This window comes from Myodes glareolus, chromosome 7 (assembly GCF_982192425.1).
Source record: "Myodes glareolus chromosome 7, mMyoGla1.1, whole genome shotgun sequence".
Taxonomy (NCBI): domain Eukaryota; kingdom Metazoa; phylum Chordata; class Mammalia; order Rodentia; family Cricetidae; genus Myodes; species Myodes glareolus.
In genome coordinates, this window is record NC_142032.1 from 78,818,717 (window position 1) to 78,843,630 (window position 24,914).

At 46.7% G+C, this 24,914-nt stretch overlaps 1 protein-coding gene across 2 annotated transcripts in view; it reads left to right on the plus strand.

Annotated features, from left to right (window-relative positions):
- Positions 1-12,380: 12,380 nt before the first annotated feature.
- The window catches only part of Nsmce1 (NSE1 component of SMC5/6 complex), a 30,041-nt gene continuing 17,507 nt past the window's right edge, over positions 12,381-24,914 (plus strand). Inside the window, exons 1-2 of one of the 2 annotated variants that reach the window (XM_048460563.2) lie at positions 12,381-12,533; positions 19,211-19,356. In XM_048460563.2, coding sequence (XP_048316520.1) covers positions 19,221-19,356 — 136 coding nt within the window. In that variant the 5' untranslated portion in view covers positions 12,381-12,533; positions 19,211-19,220. The other variant, XM_048460564.3, reaches the window with a different exon arrangement.

The window sequence follows — 24,914 nt, forward strand, 5'->3', positions numbered from 1 at the left end:
AAAAAGAGCATCCTGTATCACTGTTTTGTGTATCATGCTCATTTTACAAGGCTTCATCCTAAACATCAAGCTATGTAATTGATTCTTTGCCTGCTTACTAACAACCTAACTGTGATTCTTTCTTTAATAAAAGCTAACGGGGTTAGTGTGGTGCTGTGTGCCTGCAATCCCAGCATTCTGTGAACTTAGACTGGAACACCAAGCATTCCAGATCTGTGTAGGCTACATGGTGAGTTCAAGGTCAGCCTGAGCCACAAGGCAAGATCCTATCTCACATGAGTAAAGGAGAAGATTGTGCGTGCGTGCGTGCGTGCGTGTGTGTGTGTGTGTGTGTGTGTGTGTGTGTGTGTGTGTGTATACAACAAACAAACAAGAAATGAATGCATTGGAAATGGGTCTGTGAAGAAAGACTGTCTGCCTGGCCTGCCCACGGCATCACATTTCCTTTAGGTTCTAGAAGTTTGGCTCTTTCAGCTAGCAGTCCAGCTCCAGTGCCCTTTCCTACAGCATTCCCTGCCTCTCACCAACTTCTCCACTGGGTTACGGCAGGAACACAGTATGCCGGCATCCTCCAAAGTCCCTAGATGAAGCTGCTTCCCAGCCACTTGCTCCCAGGCGCCACCCTTCTCCCCCACTACCACCCTAACCCTGCACAGGTCCTCTGAACAGATTAACTTGCAGCATGGGCTATGATGGTTATTACTGTCAATTTGACGGGACCTAGGATCGCCCCCGGAAATAAATCTCTGAGCATGTCTGTGAGGAAGTTTCTAGATTGGTTGAACTGGGGCTAGAAAACTACTTTGAATATGGACAGCGTCATTCCATGTGGGACCTCAGGGAAACTCTGAGGGGCCTGAGAGACCCATGGAGGCCCAGGGGCAACCAGCACTGAGGGCAGGGAAGTGGGCAATGGCCTGGTGCTTGCTTGGATCCTGCCCTGGGATGTCCTGCAGAGCTGCAAGATCTCTCTGACTCTGGGCAACAACAGGATATCTGAGATGAGTCTCAGCAACGGTCCAATATCTATGATTCTTCAGAAACCAGAAACCTTGAACCAGACCAATGACTCATTGGAATAAGTATTTGCATGTTTGAGTGAAAAAATATATATATACTGCATAACACACAACAGTTTGCAAAGCTACTTAGATGAACAAATGCGTGATGGAGAAGCGGGAGGGATATCAGAACAGGTCAGCGGGTGTACAGAGAGAGACAGAACTAGAGACAATGGAGCAGCAGGTGTGTAGCCTGGCTGCAGTGAATGAGAGAATGTGTTACACCGAGTAGGGCCGAGGGTGGTGTGCAGAAGCTTGTGCTTACACAGGGCAGGCTCTGCCCACAAACTTGCTGTTCAGCTGTATAATCACCCTGGCTCTCTGAGCAACTGCAGGATGTCCGAGATGGAGATAGGTTCATTTTCTGGGCTGGGCCTCCTTGAAAGACCTTCATAGTCTGTGCTGCCACCAGAGACCACGGTGCTGTCCATGGTCTATTTTACCACTGGAGGGCATATGGCTATATGTGGCCTGGGCTGTGGCCTGAGGCCGTGTTGATGCCTGTGCTTCATGCTGCCACCTGAGGCCATGTCAATTGCCTGTGGTTGGCGTTACCACCAGAAGCCATGCAGATGCCCATGGATGGTCTGTGCTCCTGACTGAGGCCTTGTTGATGCCTACGGTCTGTGCTGCCACTGAGGACCACGTTAATATCCATGTCCCCTGTTGCTGCTGGAGGCCATGAAGATGTCCAATAGTCTGTGCTTCGGTCGAGGACTTCATTGATGTTTGTTGTCTATGCTGCCGCTGGTGATCACGTTGAGATCTGTGGTCCATGTGGCCACCAGAGGCTGCGTAGTTGTCCACGGTCTGTGCTCCTGCTGGAGGCTATGTTGATGTCTGTGGTCCATGTTATCACCAGAAACCAAGTGGAAGCCCAGGATCGGTGCTGCCGCTGTTTGTTACAGGCAAGGAAACTTCTTTTACAATGGTATCTGTGGCTGCAGACTCACAGTTGAGAGTGAGAGCCATGGAAGGCTTCTGTGACGACCCCTGCCACTGCCACCAAAGGAAACAGTCTGAACAGGAAACCATTGAAGAGAGCCCTTAAAATTGTGATAGGAAGGCTGAAGTGTGGCTCCTCACAGTTAATAGCTTCTGGCAGGGTGGGTGGGGAAGGCTCAGTTTTCTTTAAGGAACTGAACCCTGGGAGTGTGAGCATGCTCCAGAGAGGATATAGGCAACACAAATTGAACTTCGTGTACTTTTTTTTCTTTTGTTGTGGGGGTGGGGGGTGACAAAGGGTGGATCAGGGTGCGTTGGGTGAAATTCCCAAATAATCAATAAAACTATCATGTTGGAAAGAGAGAGAGAAGCAAGCTTAGCACCAGTGTTTCTGTCTCCCTCTGCTTCCTGCTTGTAGATGCCACGTGACCAGCTGCCTCACACTCCTGCAGTTGGGTTACATTCAACCTTCAAACTGTGAGCCAAACAAACCCTCTGTCCTAAGCCACTCTTGCCAGAGCAATGAGGAAAGCAACAGAGGCAGCGTTCAAGGGGACAACACGCCCAACAGCCAACGGCCTTAAGAAGACCTAGCTAAGGCCGTTTCTGCTCTGCCAGCAACCTTGAGACACTGATACAAAACACCCAGATTTTCTGAGCCAGTCTGTGAGGAAGTGTAAGACAGCTGTCAGGAAAGGCCCAAACGGGTGATTGACTGGGGCTCCACATTCAGCTATATGCCACCCCACCTCCCCAAGCTATCATCACAGGGAACATTAGCAAATCAGGTGGGTTGGCGTGGGAAAGTAATCAGGGGTCCCTTCTGCTAGTCATCTGTATAGCTAAAGACTACTCTGCTCTCTTAGCCTGGCTGGCCTCCCTTTGCAATGACTCAACCCCATTTATCAAGCCTGGTCTTGAATGCTATCTCTTCTTGTAAAGCCATTGTGGAATTTTGCTTCTTGCTGTGGCAAAGTATCTGATGGGAAGAAGGATTTATTTTGGCTTAGGTTCCAGGTGGTTCCTGACATTGTGGGCTGGAGAGAGCGGCACAATGAATGTCAAGGTGGGGCTAGGAGGGGAGGCATGGGAATGCCCACATCCACTGATTTTTCTCATCCCCTGTGGGATGGTGCCTCCTCCACTCAGGGTAGCTCTTCCCTCTCTGGAAACACTTCACAGACACTCAAAAGCCTGTCTCCCGGGTCATTCTAAGTTCTTTTTATATGGATTATTTATTGACACACACCGTGCAACAGGCACGCAAGTGGAGGCCAGAAGACAAGCTGTAGGTGTGGGCTCTCTTCTTCACCACGTGGGCGTGGACAGCGTGGGCACAGAACACGATCATCAGACTAGGAGGCAGGTGCCTTTTCCTGCTCAACATTTTGCTGGCCCCTGGAACATTCTAAGTCCAACCAAGTTGACAATGAAAGATTGTCGCACCATCTTTTTTTTTTTTTTTTTTTTTTTTTTTTGGTGGTGGTGGTGGCAGTAGGATGGAGGATGGGGACAGCACTGGAGAGATCACTTAGCACTTACACGTGCTGGCTGCTCTCCAAGAGGACGTGGGTTCAATTCACAGTATCTACAAGGCCATTCAATCCCAAGAAATCTGAAGCCCTTTCCGGGCCTCCAAAGGCACACAGTTGGAGCACAGACATACAGGTAAAACACCCCCTACAAGCTAGAGTTGTGGGGTGTGTGTGTGTGTGTGTGTGTGTTTACACACTACATATTTAAAGCCTACGTCCAGCTTTGGTCTGTCTACCCCATCACACAAGACTGTGTTTTAGATGGCACAGCTGCAGATGGTGGAGTTTCCACTTCTCTGAGTCCCTTGGGTGAGCTTAGGGGCAGAGCCAGCTACCACTGAATGGGTCTGGAACACTCTGAAGGCCCGTAGGCTGAAGCTTGTTCTCTAGCTTTCTGCTTTGGGAAGTGCAGGAGCCTTTTAGAGACAGGGCCTGGGGTCTTTAGGCTGTTGGGGCATGCTCTTAAAGGGGGATTGTGAACCCTTAACTTCTCTGTTCTTCTCATCCTCACTTTCTGGTCATAAGGTAAATACATTTCCTCCCTCATCTGCTTCTTCCAGGGGCCTTGCCAAAGGCTTCAAAGCAACAGGGCCAAGAAATCATGGACTGAGGCCTCTAAAATATGACCCCCAAACACACATTTTTAAATTTTATTATCACAAACATTTGTAATAGTGACAGAAAGCTAAAGTGAGTCATAGACTTTCGGCATATGTAACATGGCCTAGAACAAAAGTTGTATAACCTAGCCTATCCTGACTAATGGAAGGCCAACACCCTTCCAATAAACTCTTTTTGCCTAAATTATAGACAATATTTTTGCACTTAATGACTTAATTATACTCTATCAGCACTCAATAATTTCCGTCTAGATTCTACTTACTAATCTCCTCTCAGCAGTTTTAAGCAACTTGACTGTAAAGACTATTTTTAAAAGTTCTTACTGCATTAATTTTGTGTATGTGGGAGGGGATTGGTGGGTATGTGCCACGACCCAGACATGGAGGTCACAGCACAGCCCGAGGCACCAGCAGGAGCCAGTTCTCTCCTTCTATGATGTGGGTATGGGTGTTTGAACTTGGGTCATCAGACTTGGCAACAAGCACCTTTTACTGTTGGCCATCTTAAATTGTTAAAGTTTGTCTCTGCGGGACTGGCACATTGCCGTAGTGTGCTTGTCTGGTAAGAATAAAGTCCAGAGTTTGATCCCCAGCATAGGTACATACATACATATATATATGTGTGTGTGTGTGTGTGTGTGTGTGTGTGTGTGTGTGTGTGTGCATATATATGCATATACACACATATACAATAGTATATGCATATATGTATATACCTTGCTGTATGCTTCTAAAGCTCTTGATGAATGCCAGGATGAGTGCCAAAAGTGAATGAAAAGGAAAGCTTGAATGAGTCAACTCGATACTTTCTTTTCAACTGTGGTTTCCTCGTCTATTTTCAAGTGAGTTCTAAGTAAAAGAGACTTAAAAACACGGCTTGATTTCCATCTTTGGGAAGATGAGCGCCACATGTGTAATGCGCGTTGGAATCATACTGTCACTGTCATTCCAGCCCCTCTCCAGGGAACCCCTATTTCATGATGGTAGTGGCGTGTGTCTAGAAGGTCAATCGTCTTATAGCTCATACCTCTGCTACAGGGAGCCCACCAGGCATGGGCACTCCCACACAGTTTGTAGCCTAGCCAACTGAAAGTCTTTATTCCAGCCGCCTGGGACCACGCTCAAGTATTTGGGTCCGAAGTGTAGAAGAGAGTGTCCAGAACACAAGGTTTTTGAAGGCAGAAACCACGTGTTGGTATCTTGTTTGGCAGCTGCCGTGGGGGCTTCTCATAAGAAGCAATTTGGCAGAAGCTGAGATAAGTGGTTGGTTGAGGGGGGTTCTGCACAGGCAAACAGTTAACAGAAGCTAAGATAACTTAGCTGGGGGCATCTTGGCCTTGGGTTCCCAGAATAGAGCTCGGTAATTTTCCACGGGATTCTCCATTAAGGAGCTCGAGTTCTAGCTAAACCTGAAATGGCCTCAGCAAGAATACAAGATGCAGGAACTTCTCCACTGTCTTGTCCTATCACACTTCAAAAAACTTCGTTAGGCCCCGAAGAGGAAAGGTATTTGAAATAGTAAAACAGCGCGTTGCTCACTAGCTCCTAACCTTTGACAAACATCTTTTCACCCCTTATGCCCCGCCCACTCCATCCCACCCCTGGGCTGGTGGTTTCCAACCTCTTACTGGAGACAAAAGGAACAGGAATGATTTGGAAATTTGGGAAGAATTGTCTGCTGTTCCCAGAGGAATGAATCACCTTCAAATCAGACAAAAGGGCCCCTGGAGGTTGCTGGAGCCTTAAGTGCATGGCAAGGAGCCCACTCCTCACTTGTCTTCATTCTAAAAGCACTGAGTGTGGAGATCGTCCCCAGTGAGAGAATGAACACAAGAGGGCCTGGGCCAGGGTGGGAAGGAGTTAATGCGGGGTGGGGGTTGATCACACTGGTCTCATTGTGCCTCTTCTCTTTGCAGATATAGAGAAGGGACTCCAGCCGCCTGACGGTGTAGACTCCCAGCTCCCAGGTGGTTCTCTGAGTACGCAGAAGGTTAACTGTAGATGGGAGGAGGCGCAGTAAAGCCTCCTTGGAGGGCGATGTGGGACTTTGATTAGCTTGCTCCGAATTCAGCTTTTCATCAGTGTTGGCTGAGACACTGGGAAATCATTATCACCTGGCATCTTATCTGGAAATAAAGTCTCTACCTTTTCAGAAAGCAGTCAGAAATAGTTAAGAATGCGGAAGTAGGCCAAACTGAGGGCTGAGGAGAGCAAATGGGTGAGGCAGGTTCTTACACCTGGACACTTTACTGACTTTCGCCTTTTTGTTTAACCACACAGGCTACATGGAGTTAAAAGAATGTCCATAGTCCCAGCTGCTCCAGAGGTTTCTATTACATTAATTTGGTGTGCGTGTATGCATGTGTGTGGGCATGTGCCCGTGGCCCAGATGTGGAGACCAGAGGGCAGTTTGCAAGGTTGGCTCTCTCCTTACACCATATTGGTCCTAAGAGTTGATTGCAGGCTTCTTGGCAAGCACCTTTACCTGCTGAGATTTCTTGCCAGATATATATATATATATATATATATATATATATATATATATATATACTACTTTATTTTATTTATTTACTTTATTTCACTAAATTGCTTGAACTGGCCTAGAATTCAGTCTGTAGCCTTGATTTCCTTTTTAGACTATTTTAATATTCCTGTCTAGGCTTTTTGTTTGTTTGTTTAATTCAGTAACTAAACAAATTCAAAGGAATCCAAGGCTATCAGCCAACACCAGCAGATAGAAGTGGAGGAGTCACTACGGCAGGCCTGCTAGAGGAAGCTCAGCTCTGTGATCAACTAAGACTCCATCCATCACTGGCCACCCGGGACCTACTATGAGGTGCCAACCAGACTTCAGTTACACACAATGCCACAGCACAGAGGCATCTTCAAGATACATCAGGCGAACATCTTAGAAGCGTGGGGAAGGCCCCCAAAACTAAGTTTTCTGAAGATTCTGGTCTAAAGTCAGCAAACAGTCAGACCTGGAGTGACAGACATAGAGGCTTGTGTAAACGGTTCAACTGTCTTCAGGACAGTCGGCTGTGCTCACCAAGAGCCCAGATGTGTGTGCATCCTTCAACCCCATAATTCTACTTCTGGGCATCTGAGTAAGCAGAGATGTCCTCATTAGTTAGTGTGCACAGAAGGCATCTTAGACTTCACGGTGTCAGCAAGGGCTTAAAAAGAGTGATGGTAGAAATGATAATTCTGCAAAGATTCGGTAGCCTAAATATCATGTTTTCAGAGAGCATTTAGTGCCAGAAAAAGAGCCATAATGCAGCATCATATTTAAAGAGAGGACAAAGATTAGAACTAGGATTGGGGATGCATATCTGTAATCCCAGCTTCTCAGGGGTTTAAAGTGGAAGTTCAAGGTCGAGTTGGATCTGGAAATACTTTTAATACTAGTACTTGGGAGGCAGGCAAGAGTTCTCTCTGAGTTTGAGGCTAGCCTAGTCTACATAGCAAGTCTTCATACAAGCAGGACAGCCAAGACTAAATAGAGAGATCCTGTCTCAAAGCAAAATAAACAGCAAATAATCAACTAAAATCTTTAGGAATTAGAGCCCTGGGCTGGAGAGATATCACACATCCCTCATTTTTTTTTCTTGCATCTTACCAATCTTGTATAGATAGTAACCCTAATGTATGCATCCTTTTGTCTTGTGGTTTTATGTTTGCATGCGTGTGTGTGTGCGCGCACGCACACACATGTGCATGTATGTGTCCTTGTGGGTGGCCACATGTGTGTGCAAAGGTCAGAGGATAGTTTGGAGCAATCAGGTCTCTCCTTCCACCGTGTGGGTCACAGTGATCAAAATCGAGTCTCACTACTCTCTTCCTCCTTCTATGCTTTCAGGACTCACACAAGAAGGTGCTTGTGAGTCTGAGTTAGCTCATTCCTTTTAAGGTCACAGGGTCTTGGCATGGACATATTTTGCTTTTTCATTTCCTTGTCAGTGGATGTGTAAACTGTTCCCATCTTTCCCCTCTTGCAGTAATCTTCTTGGCACGCAAGTGGGATTCTCCAGCTGAGTTCCAACAAGTCGAATTGCTGGATGAGCCCTTGCAACGTCAGAGACAACAAACTGTCCTCTGTGGTGACTAGGATGCTTCTCTCTCCGCATGTGACCAAAAATGTTGGTCTCTTCTTACTCTTGGCAACAGTTCATCACTTTCATGGGTGAAAATTTATCTTTTTCTGTTTTTATTTTCAATGAGAGTAAGGTTGAATATTTCCCAATATCCTTTTTTAAAGGTTTATTTATTTTATGTATATGAGTTGTTTTTTTTTGCCTGCATGTACATTTGCACAATAGAAGAGGGCATTGGGTCCAATGGGACTACAGTTATGGATGGTCGTGAGCCACCATGTGAGTGCTGGGAATTGAACTCAGGACCTCTGGAAGAACAACCAGTGCTCTCAACCATGGAGCCATCTCTCCAGGCCTCTCCACACCTTTTGTTACACCAGTGTACTGGTCGGGGTTCTCTAGAAAAACAGAAAATATATGTATTTATACACACACACACACACACACACACATTCATATATATGGTACTTATTAAAGTGCCTTACAGGCTGTGGTCCAACTAGTCCAACAAAAGGTCCAAGAATCCAACAGTTGTTCAGTCCCCGAGGCTGGAAGTCTCATTGGAATCCTGAAGAAGTAGGCTCTAAGGCCAGCAGATTGAGAGCAAGGGTAAGCAGCAAAGAGCTTCCTTCTCCCAAGTCCTGGGAGGTGTGGGAAGGTGTGGTCCACATTAAAGGTGGATCTTCTCACCTCAAAAAATCTGGATTAAAGGTGTGCGTCTTCTCACTTCAAATAATTAAGAAAAATCCCTCACAGGTGCATCCATATTCAACTACTTGGGTTTTAGTTAATCCCAGGTACAGTCAAGTTTGCAACCAAGAATAGCCATCACAACCAGTAAACAGAAGTTTTGCATCTATGTTTGATATAGCTGTGCTGGAGGTGGGAGAGAAGCTCCGTGGTTAGGAGCCTGTTTAGCTCTTGCAGAGGACCCATGTTTGGTTCCATATATATAATTTCTTGATCCACCTTATTTTACAGGTCTGTAACAGAACACCAGCTTTTGGTTTCTATAACTTCATTTTGTACCATTTCTGCTTTTTTATTATTATACTCTTCCTTCTGCTTTCTCTGTGTTTATTTAGCTGACATTTTCCTGCTGCTTCACTGAGTAGCTTATCTCTGTGATGAAGGCCATTAGCAAGAGCTCCCTCCTAATATCTGTTGGATCCCAGTCCAACAGTCTTGCTACGCCAGCTTTCGCACTCACCCCCTTGGGATTCTGTTCCTCGCGTCCGAAGGCTGCTTTGCCGTCCTAGCTTTAGACACTCACTTCTGAGTATTTTGCAATTACAAGTCTGCTTTTCTTGTTAACCTGCATGTAATTTTCAGTTTTCAGATAGGTTATTTCTCTTTTCGAAAAAATGTATAACAAAAATATTTATCGTTCAGACAGGCCACACAGATGAACACAACAAACACCTGAGGGTACATCTGCCATGAGCATCACTTCTTTTCAGAAAGAAAACTCAAATGTATACTTACAATTTTTAATTTTATTTTTGTGCAAATAGGTGCTTACAGTAAAAAGGAAAAAGAAAAAAAAAATCGCCTGACTTCCTGGCCCCTTCCTCAGAAGCAGCTGCAGTAACGGGTTTCGGGCATGGTTTGCACATGGGCTTCTGGCCTGGCATGTTGTTGACTTCTAGTCTCGCTGAGTTGTGGTTCGTTGAGTGTGATCTGAAGATTCTCTGGAAGTTGCCGAAGCTTTGAGGTCCAACACACAGTCAGCGTCTGTACCTGTTCCAGGAATAACTGAAAAGAATACATCAAAGCTCCTTCTCTACACTACAAGGCTAAGCTCATAATTTCTCTGATCCCTTCCAGAGCACTGAGGCAAGTGACCCACCTGACAGGAAACTTCCTCCTGGGCTCAGGCCTTGACTATGCTCTCCAATGTCCTTTGTCTTGCACAACACTTTTGTGTGAGCGAAGTTCTCTCACATTTTAGACTCCACATTTCCTGGGAGCATTTGAGCAGCAACGCTGTTGTGGAGTGGATAGTTCAATGCTTGGTATATCACTGGTAAACACAGAGCCAAAACGAGACTTAGTCTTCTTTCCTGGGGTGACAGGCCTGTTCCCCTGGCGGATCTCAGTCATTTCTCAGTATCTGTTCCGACGGAACGGTCTTGTTTGTGGGCTCAAGAGGGACACTGAAACAAAATGTTGGGAGTATGACGTTTATTAGAAGTGTTATTAATGCCATAGACAGACAGACGGCAGCATGGAGCGGGCTGTGAAGAGAGGAATCCAGGTCCCACAGGGCAGAAACAGGAGGAATACTTTCATGAAAATGCGGATGGTTTCACAGTGGAAGCTTGCGGCCTCCCTTTCGAACTCCAAGACCAATACTCTGTTCGATGTTAGCTCACTTCCCCAACACTGAAAGACTGCTGGAGATTCACAGACCATGTCTCAGAAGCTGCCTGACTCTGTAAGAGGGAGGAACTCCTGCAGACATTGAGATTGGATTCCAATACCACATTCTTAGACCCACCGCACCTGTTCACCTCACTGAGCCCTCAGGCTGACTTACCCTCCTCATCCTCATCTGCCGGAACACTGTCAGGGGTTGAATGTGAATAGCCAGCATCCTCCTGGTTTCTGCCATCACCAAGGCGTATCACTCAAGGCAGAGCCCTGCTGGTGTTTCACATCTCGGAGTCACCTGCGCAAGCCCAACCAAAGGCCGCTGTAAGATGACTCTGTATTAGCTTTTCCTCTGAGAGGGAGCGTGGTTCAGCTAACCATCACACCTGCAGTTGGGGTGCCAACCTTAGCCTCTCTTTGGAACTCATCGTGACATATTTTCCAAATCTTTTGGCTCCATCCTCTCACCCCTCCCCCTCAGCACTTCTTCAGCTCCTACTAGGCAGAAGATACTCCTCTATAGAGAACATATAAAGTCAACACTGTGGCGCCAGGCTGTTCACCTCCCATTTCAGAGACAGTTTATGTAAGATTTTTGGCAGTAATGATACTTTACAGTTACCAAGAGTTTACCCCACCCCTAGTGGTCCACAGTTCATCTTCACAACCCTGTCTGTCCACAGTCTGACACTATTAGTCTTCCTTTACAGATAGGCAAGCTGAGGTCAGGGATTGATTGAGTGCTTTGTTCGAGAGAACAGAGATTTGGGGTTCAAGACCCAGGATTTGACCCTTGCCTTCTACCTCCAGAGATCAAGTTTTTAGCTACCTCTGTGCTATTAGTCAACCTACTTAGTTGAAGACTTCTACAAAGGTTAAGGAGCTGTCCAAGACTCCAGGGTGGATGAGAGGCAGAGTAAGAATGTGCTTTCAGAGATTTGACAACGCACTTTGTGCAACTGCATCATTAGTCACGCTTCCTGGGCAAAAGTGCATTTCCAGCTCGAGAGTCGGGCCTGGAATGTATGCAAAGGAAATGCCTTTAGCGGTCAACTGGAGAGACTTCAAAGAAGTGACTCCCTTTGGTAATTTCATCAGGTCTCACAGTTCTTAGGGGAGCGTGGCTAGGGCTTAACCAGCACCATGCCACACTTCTCAGGGCTCTCCTAGCTCCGGCAGCACATCAGTTCTTTGAAAACTCGTGAACACTTCCGTATTCAGGACTTTTATTTGTGTGTGTTCGTGTGCGTGATGTGGAGGACAGAGGTCAACTTTAGATGTGGTTCCTCAGAAGCCCTCCACTTTGTTTTTCTTTTCTTTTTTTTGTTTTTGGTTTTTCGCGAGGTTTCACAGTAGCTATGGAGCCAGTCCTGGGACTCGCTCTGTAGACCAGGCTGGTCTCGAACTCCCATTTTGTTTTGTGAGACATACCGCCTTCCCAATAAGCACTTTACAGACAAGAGTTATGTAACCGACTGTTATTAACCTCATTTAGAAGCTCCACGAATGGCCAACGCTCAACTAGTAACGGTAGAGCCAAGTTTCTAGCTCAGGCTACAGAAAAACAAAACCCACATTCTTCCTCTCCAGTTTAAAGCCAGCATTTTTAACCCACAAAACAGAACGTGGGCTCTCCTCCGCAGAGCTGGCAGCGGGGGCGGCGGAAGTCGTTCCGGGAAGTACAGAAGCTGCCCGGGAAACTTCGTAGCTTGGGACTCAACCCACAGCTGTGGAGGCGCCATAGCAACGGGGTGGGGGCAGGGAGCCGGAAATACTCCCCTGATGGGCGGGAGAACGAGCGTAACTCACCAATAGGCGTTCCCTATTGCAGCTCTCCCCGCCTCGGAGGCGGGCCCCAAGAGCGACTTCCGGCGTGATCGCTGCTGGTCGGCTTCCGGGCGTGCGGTGCGTATGAAGGCCGCGGGGCACTGCGGGGATCAAAGCGGGCGTCGTTGGGGCGACGGGAGGACCGCAGTGGGGACTGCGGGGCGTACGAGAGCGGTGGCCGGCGCTGACGGGGATATTGAGGCCCGCAAAGGGCACGGATTGGGACCTAGCTCCGTAACAAGTTATTTGTTTATTTCTAATTTAATTTTTTTTAAGAATTGACTTTTTGAGACGTGGTCTCACCATGTAGCCTAGGCTGCTCTGGAACTCGTGTAGCTCCTGTCTCTGTCTCTTAATGGGCCAGGCGCAGAAAGTGCGCCTGACTGTCACTCTCAGGTGATAGCCGCATGTACCACTCTGTCCAAAACGACCACTCAGCCTCGTGCCTGCCCCCCCCCCTCAGTACCCCCTTTGTTTTGTTTATGGAGCCGGTATTTGAAAGCCCAAGGCTAAATGTGTTCCAAATTATCGGTTTGTCCGATTTGGGAAAGGTTTAGGGTTCCCGTGCTCAGTCTTATGCTGCACATAGTACTGATAACCCCAGATCACACGGCTAACCCAGGCCAAGTTCTCAAACGGAAGACTGGAGAAGTGTAGATACGGAACCTAGACCGCGGTTTTACTTATTTGTGATTATGCGTACGATCATGTTTTTCAATATGGAGTTTCTCTGTGTAATCTTGACTGTCCTGGAATTCACTCTGTAGATCAGGCTACCCCAAACTCAGAGATCCACCTGTCTCTGCCTCCTGAGTGCTGGTTTTAACGGTGTGCTCCACCACTGCCCGGCAATCGTGATTTTATTGTTCGTCGAGTTTGTTGGTTTTTTGTTTTTAAATCTACTGGCAGTGGCATAAGAACAGAGACTGCTTTTGTAGCCCCACCCCCTTCTCCACCACTGTCACCTGTGTCCCTTTGTAGCTTCAGTTCCCTCCTCTGTGAAAATGTCTCTCATGAGGTTCTGGTGAGTTTGAAACCAGGTTGTGCGGTCGGAGCACTGACACTACCTAGCACAGGCTGCCCATTGGTGCCCAGGCTTTGCTTATTGTGGGGACCCCTGGATGTTAAAGTCCTTTGGGTAAGTGGCCAGTATCTATGGTTAATCCTCTCTCAGTCTCTCTTCTTCAATGGCTGTCATAGCCACACGCAGGCACAGCTCCTGAGCACCTTTCCTATTCCCACTTCTGACCTCTTCCCCCAAGTCACAGCATTTGACCTTTCCCTCTGCCACACTTCTCTCTTTGACTGTATTTACATATTTTTATTATGTTACATGCCTATGAAAGTATCTGAAGAATAAAATAAAAAGTTAGCACCTACATGTGTGCCACCACCAAATTAAGTATACTACTATCCCCGCCCGCTCTCTCTCTCTCACACTCACACACCACCACCACCACCACCACCACCACCACCACCGAATCCTCTCTCCTCCTCAGAGTACTCGCTGCTCTGGATTCGGCTTCCTTGCTGTTGGTAGGCTTCACTGACCATGTATGGTCCTGTGATGAATACCATTTTCAGTGTTTGGCATCTTGTGTGAAAGTGTGACTTGCTCTTTGCATTTGGTATAGTTTTGTGTTGTTGTTGTTTTTTCTTTTGAGACAGAGTCTCTCTGTATCCCTGGCTAACCAGGAAATGGCATTGTAGACAGGCTGACCTTGAACTCAGAGAGAACCCTCTGCTCAGTGCTGGAGTGAAAGGCGTGTGTCATTACGTCCAGCTTTCATGCAGTTTTGAGCAGCATCCATGCTGATGAGAGTAGCCCTGCTTTCTTCTTCTCTGTACTGGAGTCCACGATGTGATTAGAATCCCTTTAGATGGCTATGCCCTGGTTGATAGGCATTCACAGTGTTGCCAGAGTTCCATTATGTGATGCCTCTATGGCCACACTTCCTGGGGCCAGTATGTATATGACAATAGTGTTTCTGGGGCCACGCAAGCCTGTTGGAATCTACTCCACCAGAAGTGGAGTGAAGTCGTAGTCAGGCATTCCGCTCTTACCCATCTGAAGAGCCCTTTCTCTCCTGTGCCCTCCCTTTCTTTCTGTTCCTCTCCCTTCCCCTCCTGTTTTCTTCTCCCCTTTAGATTTACTTTATTATATGTATGTATGTGTATGTGTGTCTGAGTGTGGATATGTGCATGGTGCCCTCAGAGGCCAGAGGTCTTGGATCCCCTGAGCTGGACTTACAGGTGGTTGAGAGTGCTGGGAACAGAACTCCAGTCCCCAGCAAGAGCAGGGCATGCTTTTACTTTTAACCCCTGAGCTGCCTCTCCTTTCTCTTTCCTTTTTGATAGGCAATCTGTCTCTCTAGCCCACACTGGCCTGATCTCAGACCTGCTCTTCCTCCTGCTAATGCCATCCGGATTCTGGGATTCCTGGGTGTTGTTGTAGCAGTGTTAGTGTGGTGCTATATTCACTTGCCTGACCACAGTAAGATTGATCCGTAAGTTTTTTTTTTTTTCCCCCGTTTTTTTCCAAGACAAGGTTTCTCTGTAGTTTTGGTGCCTGTCCTGGAACTAGCTCTTGTAGACCAGGCTGGCCTCGAACTCACAGAGATCCGCCTGCCTCTGCCTCCCGAGTGCTGGGATTAAAGGCGTGTGCCATCACCACTGGCTGATTGCTCAGCTTTTTAATGTACTCTTGTGTACGCCAGCCTCTTACACTGTTTCTGTGCTATTCTCTTCAGTTCTTCCTTCTTGTTCTGTCGGGGTTCTTAATGTATTCTAAAGAAGATTCTTGTGGTTATGTATATTTTAAACACCTTCCAGCTTGTAGCCTCCTCCCCTTCCTTCCCCTCCTTTGGTATTTTTGGTGCGGGTTCTTTAATGAAATCAGTCAGTAATGTATTTTATGCTTTATCCTTTGTGGCTTTTGTATCTTCTAAGGACATCTTTTTCTACTCTTGGATTATATGTTCTCCTAGTGTCATTTAAAGTGGTAAAGTTTTTCCTTTTTAAAAACCATGACCCTGTAGGTTTGAGTTTGTATATGGTGTGAGGTAGGGGTTAAGTTTTATTTTTCACATATGGCTAATCATTTGCCTCAGCATTGTGTGTGTGTATGTTTGTGTGTGTGCGCGTGTGCATGTGCATGCGGGCGCGCACAGTGGGGGTATATAACACTGCATGCAGGTGTAAGTCGGAGGCCTACTTTTAGGATTGGTTCTCTCTTCACAGTGTGGGCCTGGGGATCAAGTGCAGGATGTCAGACTTGGACTTGGCAGCAAGCATCCCCACCACTGACTGACTCATCTGTGAGCCCACCATGGCAGCTTTCACAGAAGGTTTGCTTTGGCCTGAGCCCTGTTCTCCACCGTGTTGCGTCTCCATACTCACGCATACCTTCTGAGTTCCTCATTCTGCTCCACTGGTCTTACCTGTCAGTTTCTGTACCCTTGCCACGGTTTGTTCACCATTGCTGTTTTGATGTCTGGTAGGACTAGTCTTCCCACCTTTGTTCAAAGATGTTTGACGTTTTGTCTGTAGTTAGTTTTAGAATCAGCTCATCAATCATATTTGGATAATTCACAGATCCTGCTTGAATTTTGATTGACTTTGTATTGGTCTGATAGCATTGATCCACTGCCATTTTGAAGTGGCTTCTTTCATTTTTATGTTTGCTGCAGTTATTTTTATGTGCCATTTTGTAGATTGAAGACAATTTCTTCAGCACAAGAGTGTAGCTCAGTGGTAGAGAACCTGTCTATCATGGGTGTGGCGATATGTTGGACCCCAGCATCACACACATGCATGCATGCACGTAGTTCCCCTGATTTTCTTCTTTGTTAGCTTTTTAGTGTGAACATATTTTATCAACTTGTTTTCTGTGTGAACTGACTCCATATTTGCTCTTTACCTTTATTCTGACTCCCACTTTGTTAATTGACGTCGTTGCTGGAGTGGCTTATTTATGTCTCTTCCTTTCTTTCCTTCTCTCTTGCTTTCACCCTACCAAGGCCTAGGATCATGGGGACCCTGCATCACCAGACCTGGCTAGGAGGGATTATTTATAACTGCATTCCTTAAGCTCTGAACAAATGGACTTTTCTTAGTCACTTCTTTGGTATTGGCATCTGACTTCATTGCCTCGCGGTCAGTCCGGTCTGTATCCTGGCTCTCTGGCTGCTTTGCCTTGTCCTGCTCTGTAGCCAGCTTGGTGGGCACAGTCATCCCTTCATCTTTTGCTCTTATGTACATCACCTCTCCCTGTGCTCTGTGTTGTGTTCGCCTTGTGAACTAGAGGACTGTGAGCTCCCACCTAGTGTGGACTTTTGTGTGCTGCCAGGATCCTGATGAGTTGACCTTGAGGCTCAGGAGGCCTCATTGTAAAAGCCTAACATTTTAAGCAGTTGTGTGTTCTTGTGTGACCTTTTGCCACTTTGTGATGCTCTCTATTTCTGCTAATCTTTTATTTATTTATTTTACCAGAAAGTCCATTTTGACTCATTAATTTAATAAAAGCTCTCTCAGTTTGCAGGATAGGTAGGTTTCTAACATTTAGAAATAATGGAACATACTTTAAAGTCTTTTAATCTTTAAATTGGTTTTCCTTTCTTCTCTTTCCTTCCCCTCCCCTTTTCTCCTCTTCTGTATCCCAGGGGTTGAACCTAGGGCCTGGTGCATTTTAGGTGAGCTCTCCTGTTATTGAGCTATTTTTCTTCATTGTTATTATTAATCTAATTGTGTAACCGGAATTCATGTTGCCTGTCACGCAAAAATTGAATCTTTAAGCCATGCTTATTCATTGAGCTGGCAAACTGGGAAGACAGAATTAAATTAAAAAAGAAAAATCTAAGCCAGGCACGGTAGTGCATGTCTTTTGTCTCTGTGTGCTCAGGAGACAGAGGCAGGCAGAGGCAGGAGGATTTCTATGAGTCTGAGGCTAGACAACATAGTGCTTTTTACATAGCACATTTTAAGCCACTAGGGCTGCATACAGAGACTTTTTTTCAAAAACAAACACAAGTCTACCTTCCTTCTCTCATCTTCAGAAAGCTAATTGACGGGGGCAGGAAACAGGCTGGCATCACTGCAGAGTGCAGTCTTGGCCCTCTGCTCTGGTGGTCAGCATGGCCTGCAGGGCTCGTGATGCTTTTCTGGGTATCCTCTGCAAAGTTTTCCCTTTTATAGTCTTTTCTTGTGTTTGAGGAGAGGGGGACCAGAGTGCGATGCTTGGGTGTGTGGCTGCCTGGCGTGCACTGTTCAAACAGCGAGGGCCTGCATGGACAAGAGTGGATAACGGAGAGGGGCAGACTTAGGGCTTGTTGAATGTATATGCTGGTGAAGTGTTCTTGAAGGTGGCGGGCAGGCAGTCAGAGAAAGTGGCTATGAGGAGTGTACCTTTCCAGCTTGGAGAGCCAGCCCATGAAGCTGACTACCGTGACATAGTTTTTTTTTTTTTATGTCTTTTTTTTCATTAAGTTCTTGGGAAGCCTTTGGTAGTCTTATTTCACTTAAAATCAGGGTTTTTTTTTTTGCCTTAAAGATATGTTTTCTTATTGCTTTATAGACAAACAGACTGAGCATAATAGCTAAAAATGTTCTCACAGTCTGTTGGCCTAACGTCTTGGCAATATGCTTGTTGGAACACAGGATCACCTCAGATGAATGATAACTGCTTCAGTGCTGAGCCGCGCCGTGAGCAGCAGCCAGCCAAAGGGGCTCGGTTGTAGTACAGTGTGGATGTGTGTGAGGACCAGGCAGGCCTGGTAAGCAGGACTCTCAGTGCCTCCACCCAGCTTCACACCCATGTGCCTAGTGCTTACAGGGCCCCGCCTGCCTGGCAGGAGCAGGTGTTTTGATCTGCCTTGTTTTGTGTGTTTATCAGCTCTGATCTTTGTGGTTTGTAGAAAGATAAGTTTTTATTACATTTATTTTTGTATGTGTGTGTCTCTGTGGGCGTGGACTGACACATGCCGTAGCATTTGTGTAGTGGTCAGAAGACAATTTGCACGAGTTGGTTCTTTCCTTCCACCATGTGGGTCGTGGGGGTTGAACTCAGGATGTGAGCCTTAGTGGCAAATGTCTTTACCTGCTAAGGCATCTTGCTAGACCCAGAAGATAGCTTTCTGAGAGAGTGCAGTGAACTGTAGAAATAGCCCACAGTCCTCCTGTGATAGATGCTTTATTGGCAGCTGGGGAGAGTGGAAGGAAACCAGAGTCAAGTGCTTCTTGGGCGTGTTCTCAGCAGTGGGTGTCATGCTTTTATAGGGAGAATTCAAAGCTTTGACTTAGTTTCTCCAAGGCTGTTGAGCTGGTAAGTGGTCCAACTAGGGTCCAGATTCAGAACTGTCCAGTCGTAATTGGCACAGGTTTGGTGTTTTCTGTGGCACTAGGCTATACCTGTGTTAAGCCACCCGAGTTACAGAAGTTCTTGGGAATATTTCTGTCATTGTTCCCACTCTGCAGGCCAGAAACTGAATAATATGGAGACTTTAGTTGCCTGCTTACCTCTTCATACGCAGTTAGTACAGGAGGCTGTGCCAGTTGTGGCTCCAGCAGCTCTCAGTCCACACTGCTCGAAACCAGTGACACGAGCTTGAGCCCTGACCCGATCTTTTCACTCCTGCAGTCATCAGCACAAGGAGTCGAGCTCTGACAACCGCAGCAGTGTTTGCTTGTCAGCACAGACTAGGGCAGACCCCCCACCATTGCTCTCGTGCATGCAGGTGACGGTGGCTCTTCTTTTTCAGCTCCCCCGACATGCAGGGCAGCACGAGAAGAGTGGGTGTCATGACGGATGTCCATCGGCGCTTCCTCCAGCTGCTGATGACTCACGGTGTGCTGGAGGAGTGGGAGGTTAGGCGCCTGCAGAACCACTGTTACAAGGTCCATGACCGTAAGTGTTGTGTCCCTGTTCCCAGCAGCCCCTGGTCTGTATTGACTAGTCTAGTGATGTTGGGGTAACAGCATGAGAGGTCATCTGGAAGTCCTAACCTGACCATTCAAGACTCTGATCTCATCTTTCTCCACCTCCCTGAAGTGACTCTGACGCTTAGTCTGACAGGCAGAAGCCTGGACTCTGAAGGTGTGAGTTACAGTTGACAACAGGGCTCCAGTGTATACTCCAGCTTTGTTGTCTGTCTTAGCGAGGGTTTCTATTGCTGTGAAGAGACACCATGAAAACAGCAACTCTTATAAAGGAAAACAGTTAATTGTGGTGGCTTCCATTTTCAGAGGTTGAGTCCATTATCATCATGGTGTGACATGGTGGCATGCAGGCAGACATGGTGCTGGAGAAGTATCCAAGTATCCTACATCTTGATTTACAGGCAAGGGAATTGGTCTGTCTCACTGGGTGTGGCTTGAGTATATACGAGACCTCAAAGCTTGCCTCCACAGTGACGCACTTCCTCCAACAAGACTACACCTCCTCCCAAAAGACCACACCTCCTAATAGCACCACTGCCTTTGGGGAACATTTTCTTTCAAACTACCACATTCCACCCCTTGGCCCCCAAGGCTTGCATTATGATACTTGTAGCCGTATCATAATGCAAAAATGCGTTCAGTCCAACTTCAAAAGTCCCCATAGTCTATTACTGTCTTAAACCTATTTATAAGTCTAGAGATCAAAGTCTCTTATCTCTTATCTGTAATTCCCTATAAAATCAAAACCAAAAGCAGATCACTTACTTTCAACATTACCAAATGCAAGGAAGGGAGTGTAGCAAGGAAACACTGGGCAAAAGCAAGACTGAAAACCAGCTGGGCAAACTCCAAACTCTGCGTCTCCATGTCTGATGTCAAAACACTCTTGAGATCTCCAATTCCTTTCATTTTGTTGACTGCAGCACACATCTTTTTCTTGGGCTGGTTCAATTCCCTGTTAGCAGCTCTCCTCAGCAGGTATTCCACAACTCTGGCATCTCTAACATCTTCGGGTCTCCAAGGCAGACCAGACTTCAGTTTCACAGCTTCATGCAATGGCCTCTCTATGCCTCATTCAGGGACACTTCTGACACATGCCTGGCCTCAGTGGCTTTCCTTAGTCACAGAGGCAAATTCCATAGCCCTTCCTTTTCTTCTGTCCCTAATTCCAGAACCACATGGCCAAAGCTGCCAGTTCTGCTGCTTATTGGGACTGGAACATGGCCTCCTTGTTCAATTACATCTTTACCAGCTCTCTGTTTTCCATGGTTTCCTTCACTGTCTAAACTTGGCTGTTCTGGAACTTGCTCTGTAGACCAGGCTGGCTTCAGACTCAGAGATCTGCCGGCCTCTGCCTCCCAAGTGATGGGATTAAAGGTGTGGGTCACCATTCCTGGCTCTAAGCTTCCTTTTAGTTCCTTCTCACAAATTGGAAACTTAGCGGGTGGGATCTTGCCCTGCAGTCACCACTCCCTTTATTCTATTTCTTAATATAGTTATCTCCTTGAACACAGGATTTAGCTCAATTCTACTTCCTGGTGCTCCTTTTCTCCTCAAATTTTACATTTTGTTATTTACCCTGCTTAGCTTGCTCCTTCTCATTATAAATCTCGATCAGAGTTAACACTAATAACCATATAACAGAGTCTATACTAGGCTGTTTGTAGATTTCTTCTGCCAGCAGAATAAATCCAAAATACTTTAACCTCAGACAGACTTTTGGACAAGGACAAAAATCAGCCATGTTCTTTACCAAAGTATCTAGGCCACATACTAACATTCTTCTCTGAAACCTCTTGATCCAGGCACCCACAGTTCAAATCACACCCAGCACCACTGTCTTCCAAACTCCCTTAAGGCATTCAACTGCTTCTCTAATCCACAGTTCCAAGGTCCGTATTCCTTCAAACAAAACTGTAGTCAGGTTTATCACAGCAATACCTCAGTCCCTGGTATCAACTTCTGCTTTGGGGTTTCAGTTGCTGTGAAGAGATACAATGACCATGGCAGCTTTAATAAAGAAAAAACATTTAATTGGAGTGACTTACATTGTCATCATGGTGTGACATGGTGACATGCCGACAGACATGGAGCTGGAGAAGTAGCCAAGTGCCCTATATCTTAACTTGGAGACAACAGAAGTGGTCTGTCTTATGGGGCATGGCTTGAGCATATATGACCCTCAAAGCCTGCCTCCACAGGGACACACTTCCTCCAACAAGGCCACATCTTATAGTACCACTCCCTTTGGGGGCCATGTTCCTCCAAACCACCACAGTGTCCTTGTCTTCAAGGTGGAGAGAGTGAGCGTAACTCACGGGATCCTGAGAGTTGAGTGTCTGAAGCAGAATGCCTGGCACTGGAGGAGTGCTAGGTGGCTGTTGTTAGGAAGAGGGCAACTTAGCACACCGGCGGGGCCTGGACTACCCTTATGCATTTAGAGCCTCTCCTCTGCAGGTCATGGGAGGTGTGAGATGGTACTTGGGGATGGGGGTTGGCACACACTGAGGCCTCCAGTCACTGGGGACAGTAGAAACACGAGGTCAGTAGTGAAAGATCCCAGGAATCACAGAAAGCCGACCATGTTGAGTGTCTATATGGGCAGAATTGGTAACCGAAAAGGAAAGTTGACATTACTTTGCAGTATTACTGTTAGCTTCTGGGAAAGTGCAGAATTATTTTCTTTGCTCAGGAAAGTACCAGAGTGGACTGGAAGGCTGTGCTGTGTACTCAGAGCTGCTGGCTTTTGTGTGGTAAAGTGCAGAAGAAGATGGTCAGTGGGAACCATACACTTCTTATACTGTCTTCCTTTATGAAGGAAGAAAACTGAAAGTGAACACATTAGAGTGTTGGTGTACTCTTTTTGTTTGTTTTTTGAGACAGGGTTTCTCTGTATAATAGCCTTAGCTGTCCCAGAACTCTCTCCAGGATTGAACTCACAGAGATCCGCTCATCTCTGCCCCCCCTCCCCCGTACCTGGATTAAAGGCGTGCACCATCACCATCTGATTGGTATTGTTAGTGAACTCTTGGCAGTCTCTTCTAGCTCATTGCAATAAAGGTGTTTGGTTTTGTTCTGCATTTTTGTTTCCCTCCCTGTATTTCTAATTTTCAAGGGGGAAATGGCTTTTAAAAAAAGTGAGCCCAGGCAGGAGGAGTGAGGAAAGGGGTGGGGCCGAGGACAGAGAGGAGAGGACACCAGGAAAGCATGTGCAGTTGGAGTTCTATAGAGGGAGGTGGCGCTCATAGAGACAAGTGTGAGTGGACCGAGAGAGGGAGGCCAACCATAGAAATCGGGTTCCTTCGAGCTGTGCTGTGGGGAAAGAGTGAAGGAAGGCAGCAAGAAGCCTGTTCTCCAAAGCAGTGGGTCATGAAACACTTTGGGAAGTTCCAGGAACGGGCTGATGCCCAGGAGCAAGCGGAGGCTGGAGGCCTGAGTGGAGCAGCCTGCTGAAGTGATCTTGCTCTGGAGCTGAGCTTACCGGCTTAGATAGGACGGAGTTATTTCAGATGATGAAGAGCTCTGAGCCCCGGGAGGGTTTGGAGCAGGGAAGTGTGATTAATGCCTGCTTGGGAGCTGACCTCTAAGAAGTCTGTGAGCTGTAGTTGCCTGAACAGCAGTGAAAGGGGAACTTGAGAGACTTTTATTAAGAGGGAGTCTTAGACCTGTCTCCCTGCTTCAAGCCCCACAGGACTTGACATGTACCCCTCAGCATCCTCCAGAGATGGCCTGGCCATGCACTCGGACGCTCTCTCTCTGTTTCTCTTTGTTTCTCTGTTTCTCTCTGTTCTCTCTCTCTCTCTCTCTCTCTCTCTCTCTCTCTCTCTCTCTCTCTCTCTCTCTCTCGTGTATGTGGAAGTTAGAAGGCTTCCCTGGTGTTGGCATTTACCTTCTACCTTGTTTGAGGCAGGGTCTCCTGCCCAAGCTTCCAGGATTCTTCTGTCTCTGCCCCATTTCCTCATGTGAGCACTGGGATTAGATGCGCACCACTGTGCCTGCTTTCCCTGACTGCTGGGTATTGCAGCCCAGTCCTAATGCTTGCACAGCTGAGACACATCTCCCTAGCACAAGACCATCTCTTAGCTGTGGGGCAGTTTCTGCCTCTTCCTTTTGGTTTCTTGCTGACAGGATAGTTTTGCGGTGCTGTGCTGGAGCTGTACGATGCCTTAGTGCTGGGAATCAAAATGTTCTTGCCTTTATTTGACCCCTAAGTTGTGACCTAACTTTGGAAAGTTCTGTAGACTGTGGTCTAGGAATGGATTTACAGCAGCACTCCCTTATCTGCTGGGATATGTTCCGAGATCCCCGAGTACATGTCTGAAATTAGGGTTAGGACTAAAGCATGAATGTAAGCACAGCAGGAGACTCCACAGTGATAAAGACCAAGTGAATGTGTGCTCCTGTCCTCATGCCACTGTCCTGTCCTGTACTCACTTGACTGTGGTAAGTAAAGCACCAGAAAGTGGCACCTTGGCTAGGCTAGGCCTCTGAAACTCTGAAACTGTCACACTGTGTGCAGCCTTTTTTTCTTTTTCTTTTTTTTTTTCTTTCTTTTTTTTTTGTTTGTTTGAGACAGGGTCTCTCTGTGGTACTGGAACTCACTCTGTAGACAAGGTTGACCTTGAACTCACAGAAATCCACCTATGAGTGTTGGGATTATAGGTATGTGCCACCACACCTGGCCTTGTGCAGTTTTTGTGCCTGCAAGTGCTGAAGCAAACAGGATATAGCCAGTCTGTCATTTCCTGCCCACTATTAAAGAAATAAAAGGGCCACTTTCCAAGGATTTTTGTTACTAGAGATTTTAAAACAAATGATAATGGAGATAAATGATGTGAAATTAAAAATGCTTACAAGACCGAGTATTATTTCTCTTATATTTGAAGCTGTGCCTAGGAAGATTCCTTGTAAAATGAGAAAATCATTGTAAGGGAAATGTGGTATAAAGCAGCAATTGACCTGTAGGGCATTGCCCTGCTATTGCTGCATACATGCACACCAAAAGCCCTGCTTGTTCTAACCTCCCCTTACTGCCTGTAGGGGAAGGTTTATTCCTCATTCTCCTTCCAGGGCAGCGTGTAGATTTGTCCTGAAGTTCTGATGCAAAGCCTTCTGGCTCCTCAGAAAGAATCTGGAGACTTGTCTGTGTTGTGAGAGAACCTGGATTCTATCCAGGGTTTCTATCCGTGTGCATGTACATTGTTCCAGCAGTACAGCCTGAGACTGTCAGCTCAGTTCTGTGCTAGGAACTGGTGACCTGAGTCTCACAAGACATATCATGTCTGTAGACGCCCCTTGTAATCACAGACACAGGACATTTAGAGAACAGAGGTCAGGACCTAAGTGGAGGATTTCCACACTGGGTTTACCCCAAACAGTCCAGAGATGCACAAGGTGCCAATGAAGGCCAGTGAGGTCTTGAGAGACATACTGTGGGGTCCCCTGCCCCTCACTAGACACAGACTGCTTTCTCCATTCTCCAGAGAGTGACTGGTATCCAGCAATGCACTTAAGTTTGACACTCTT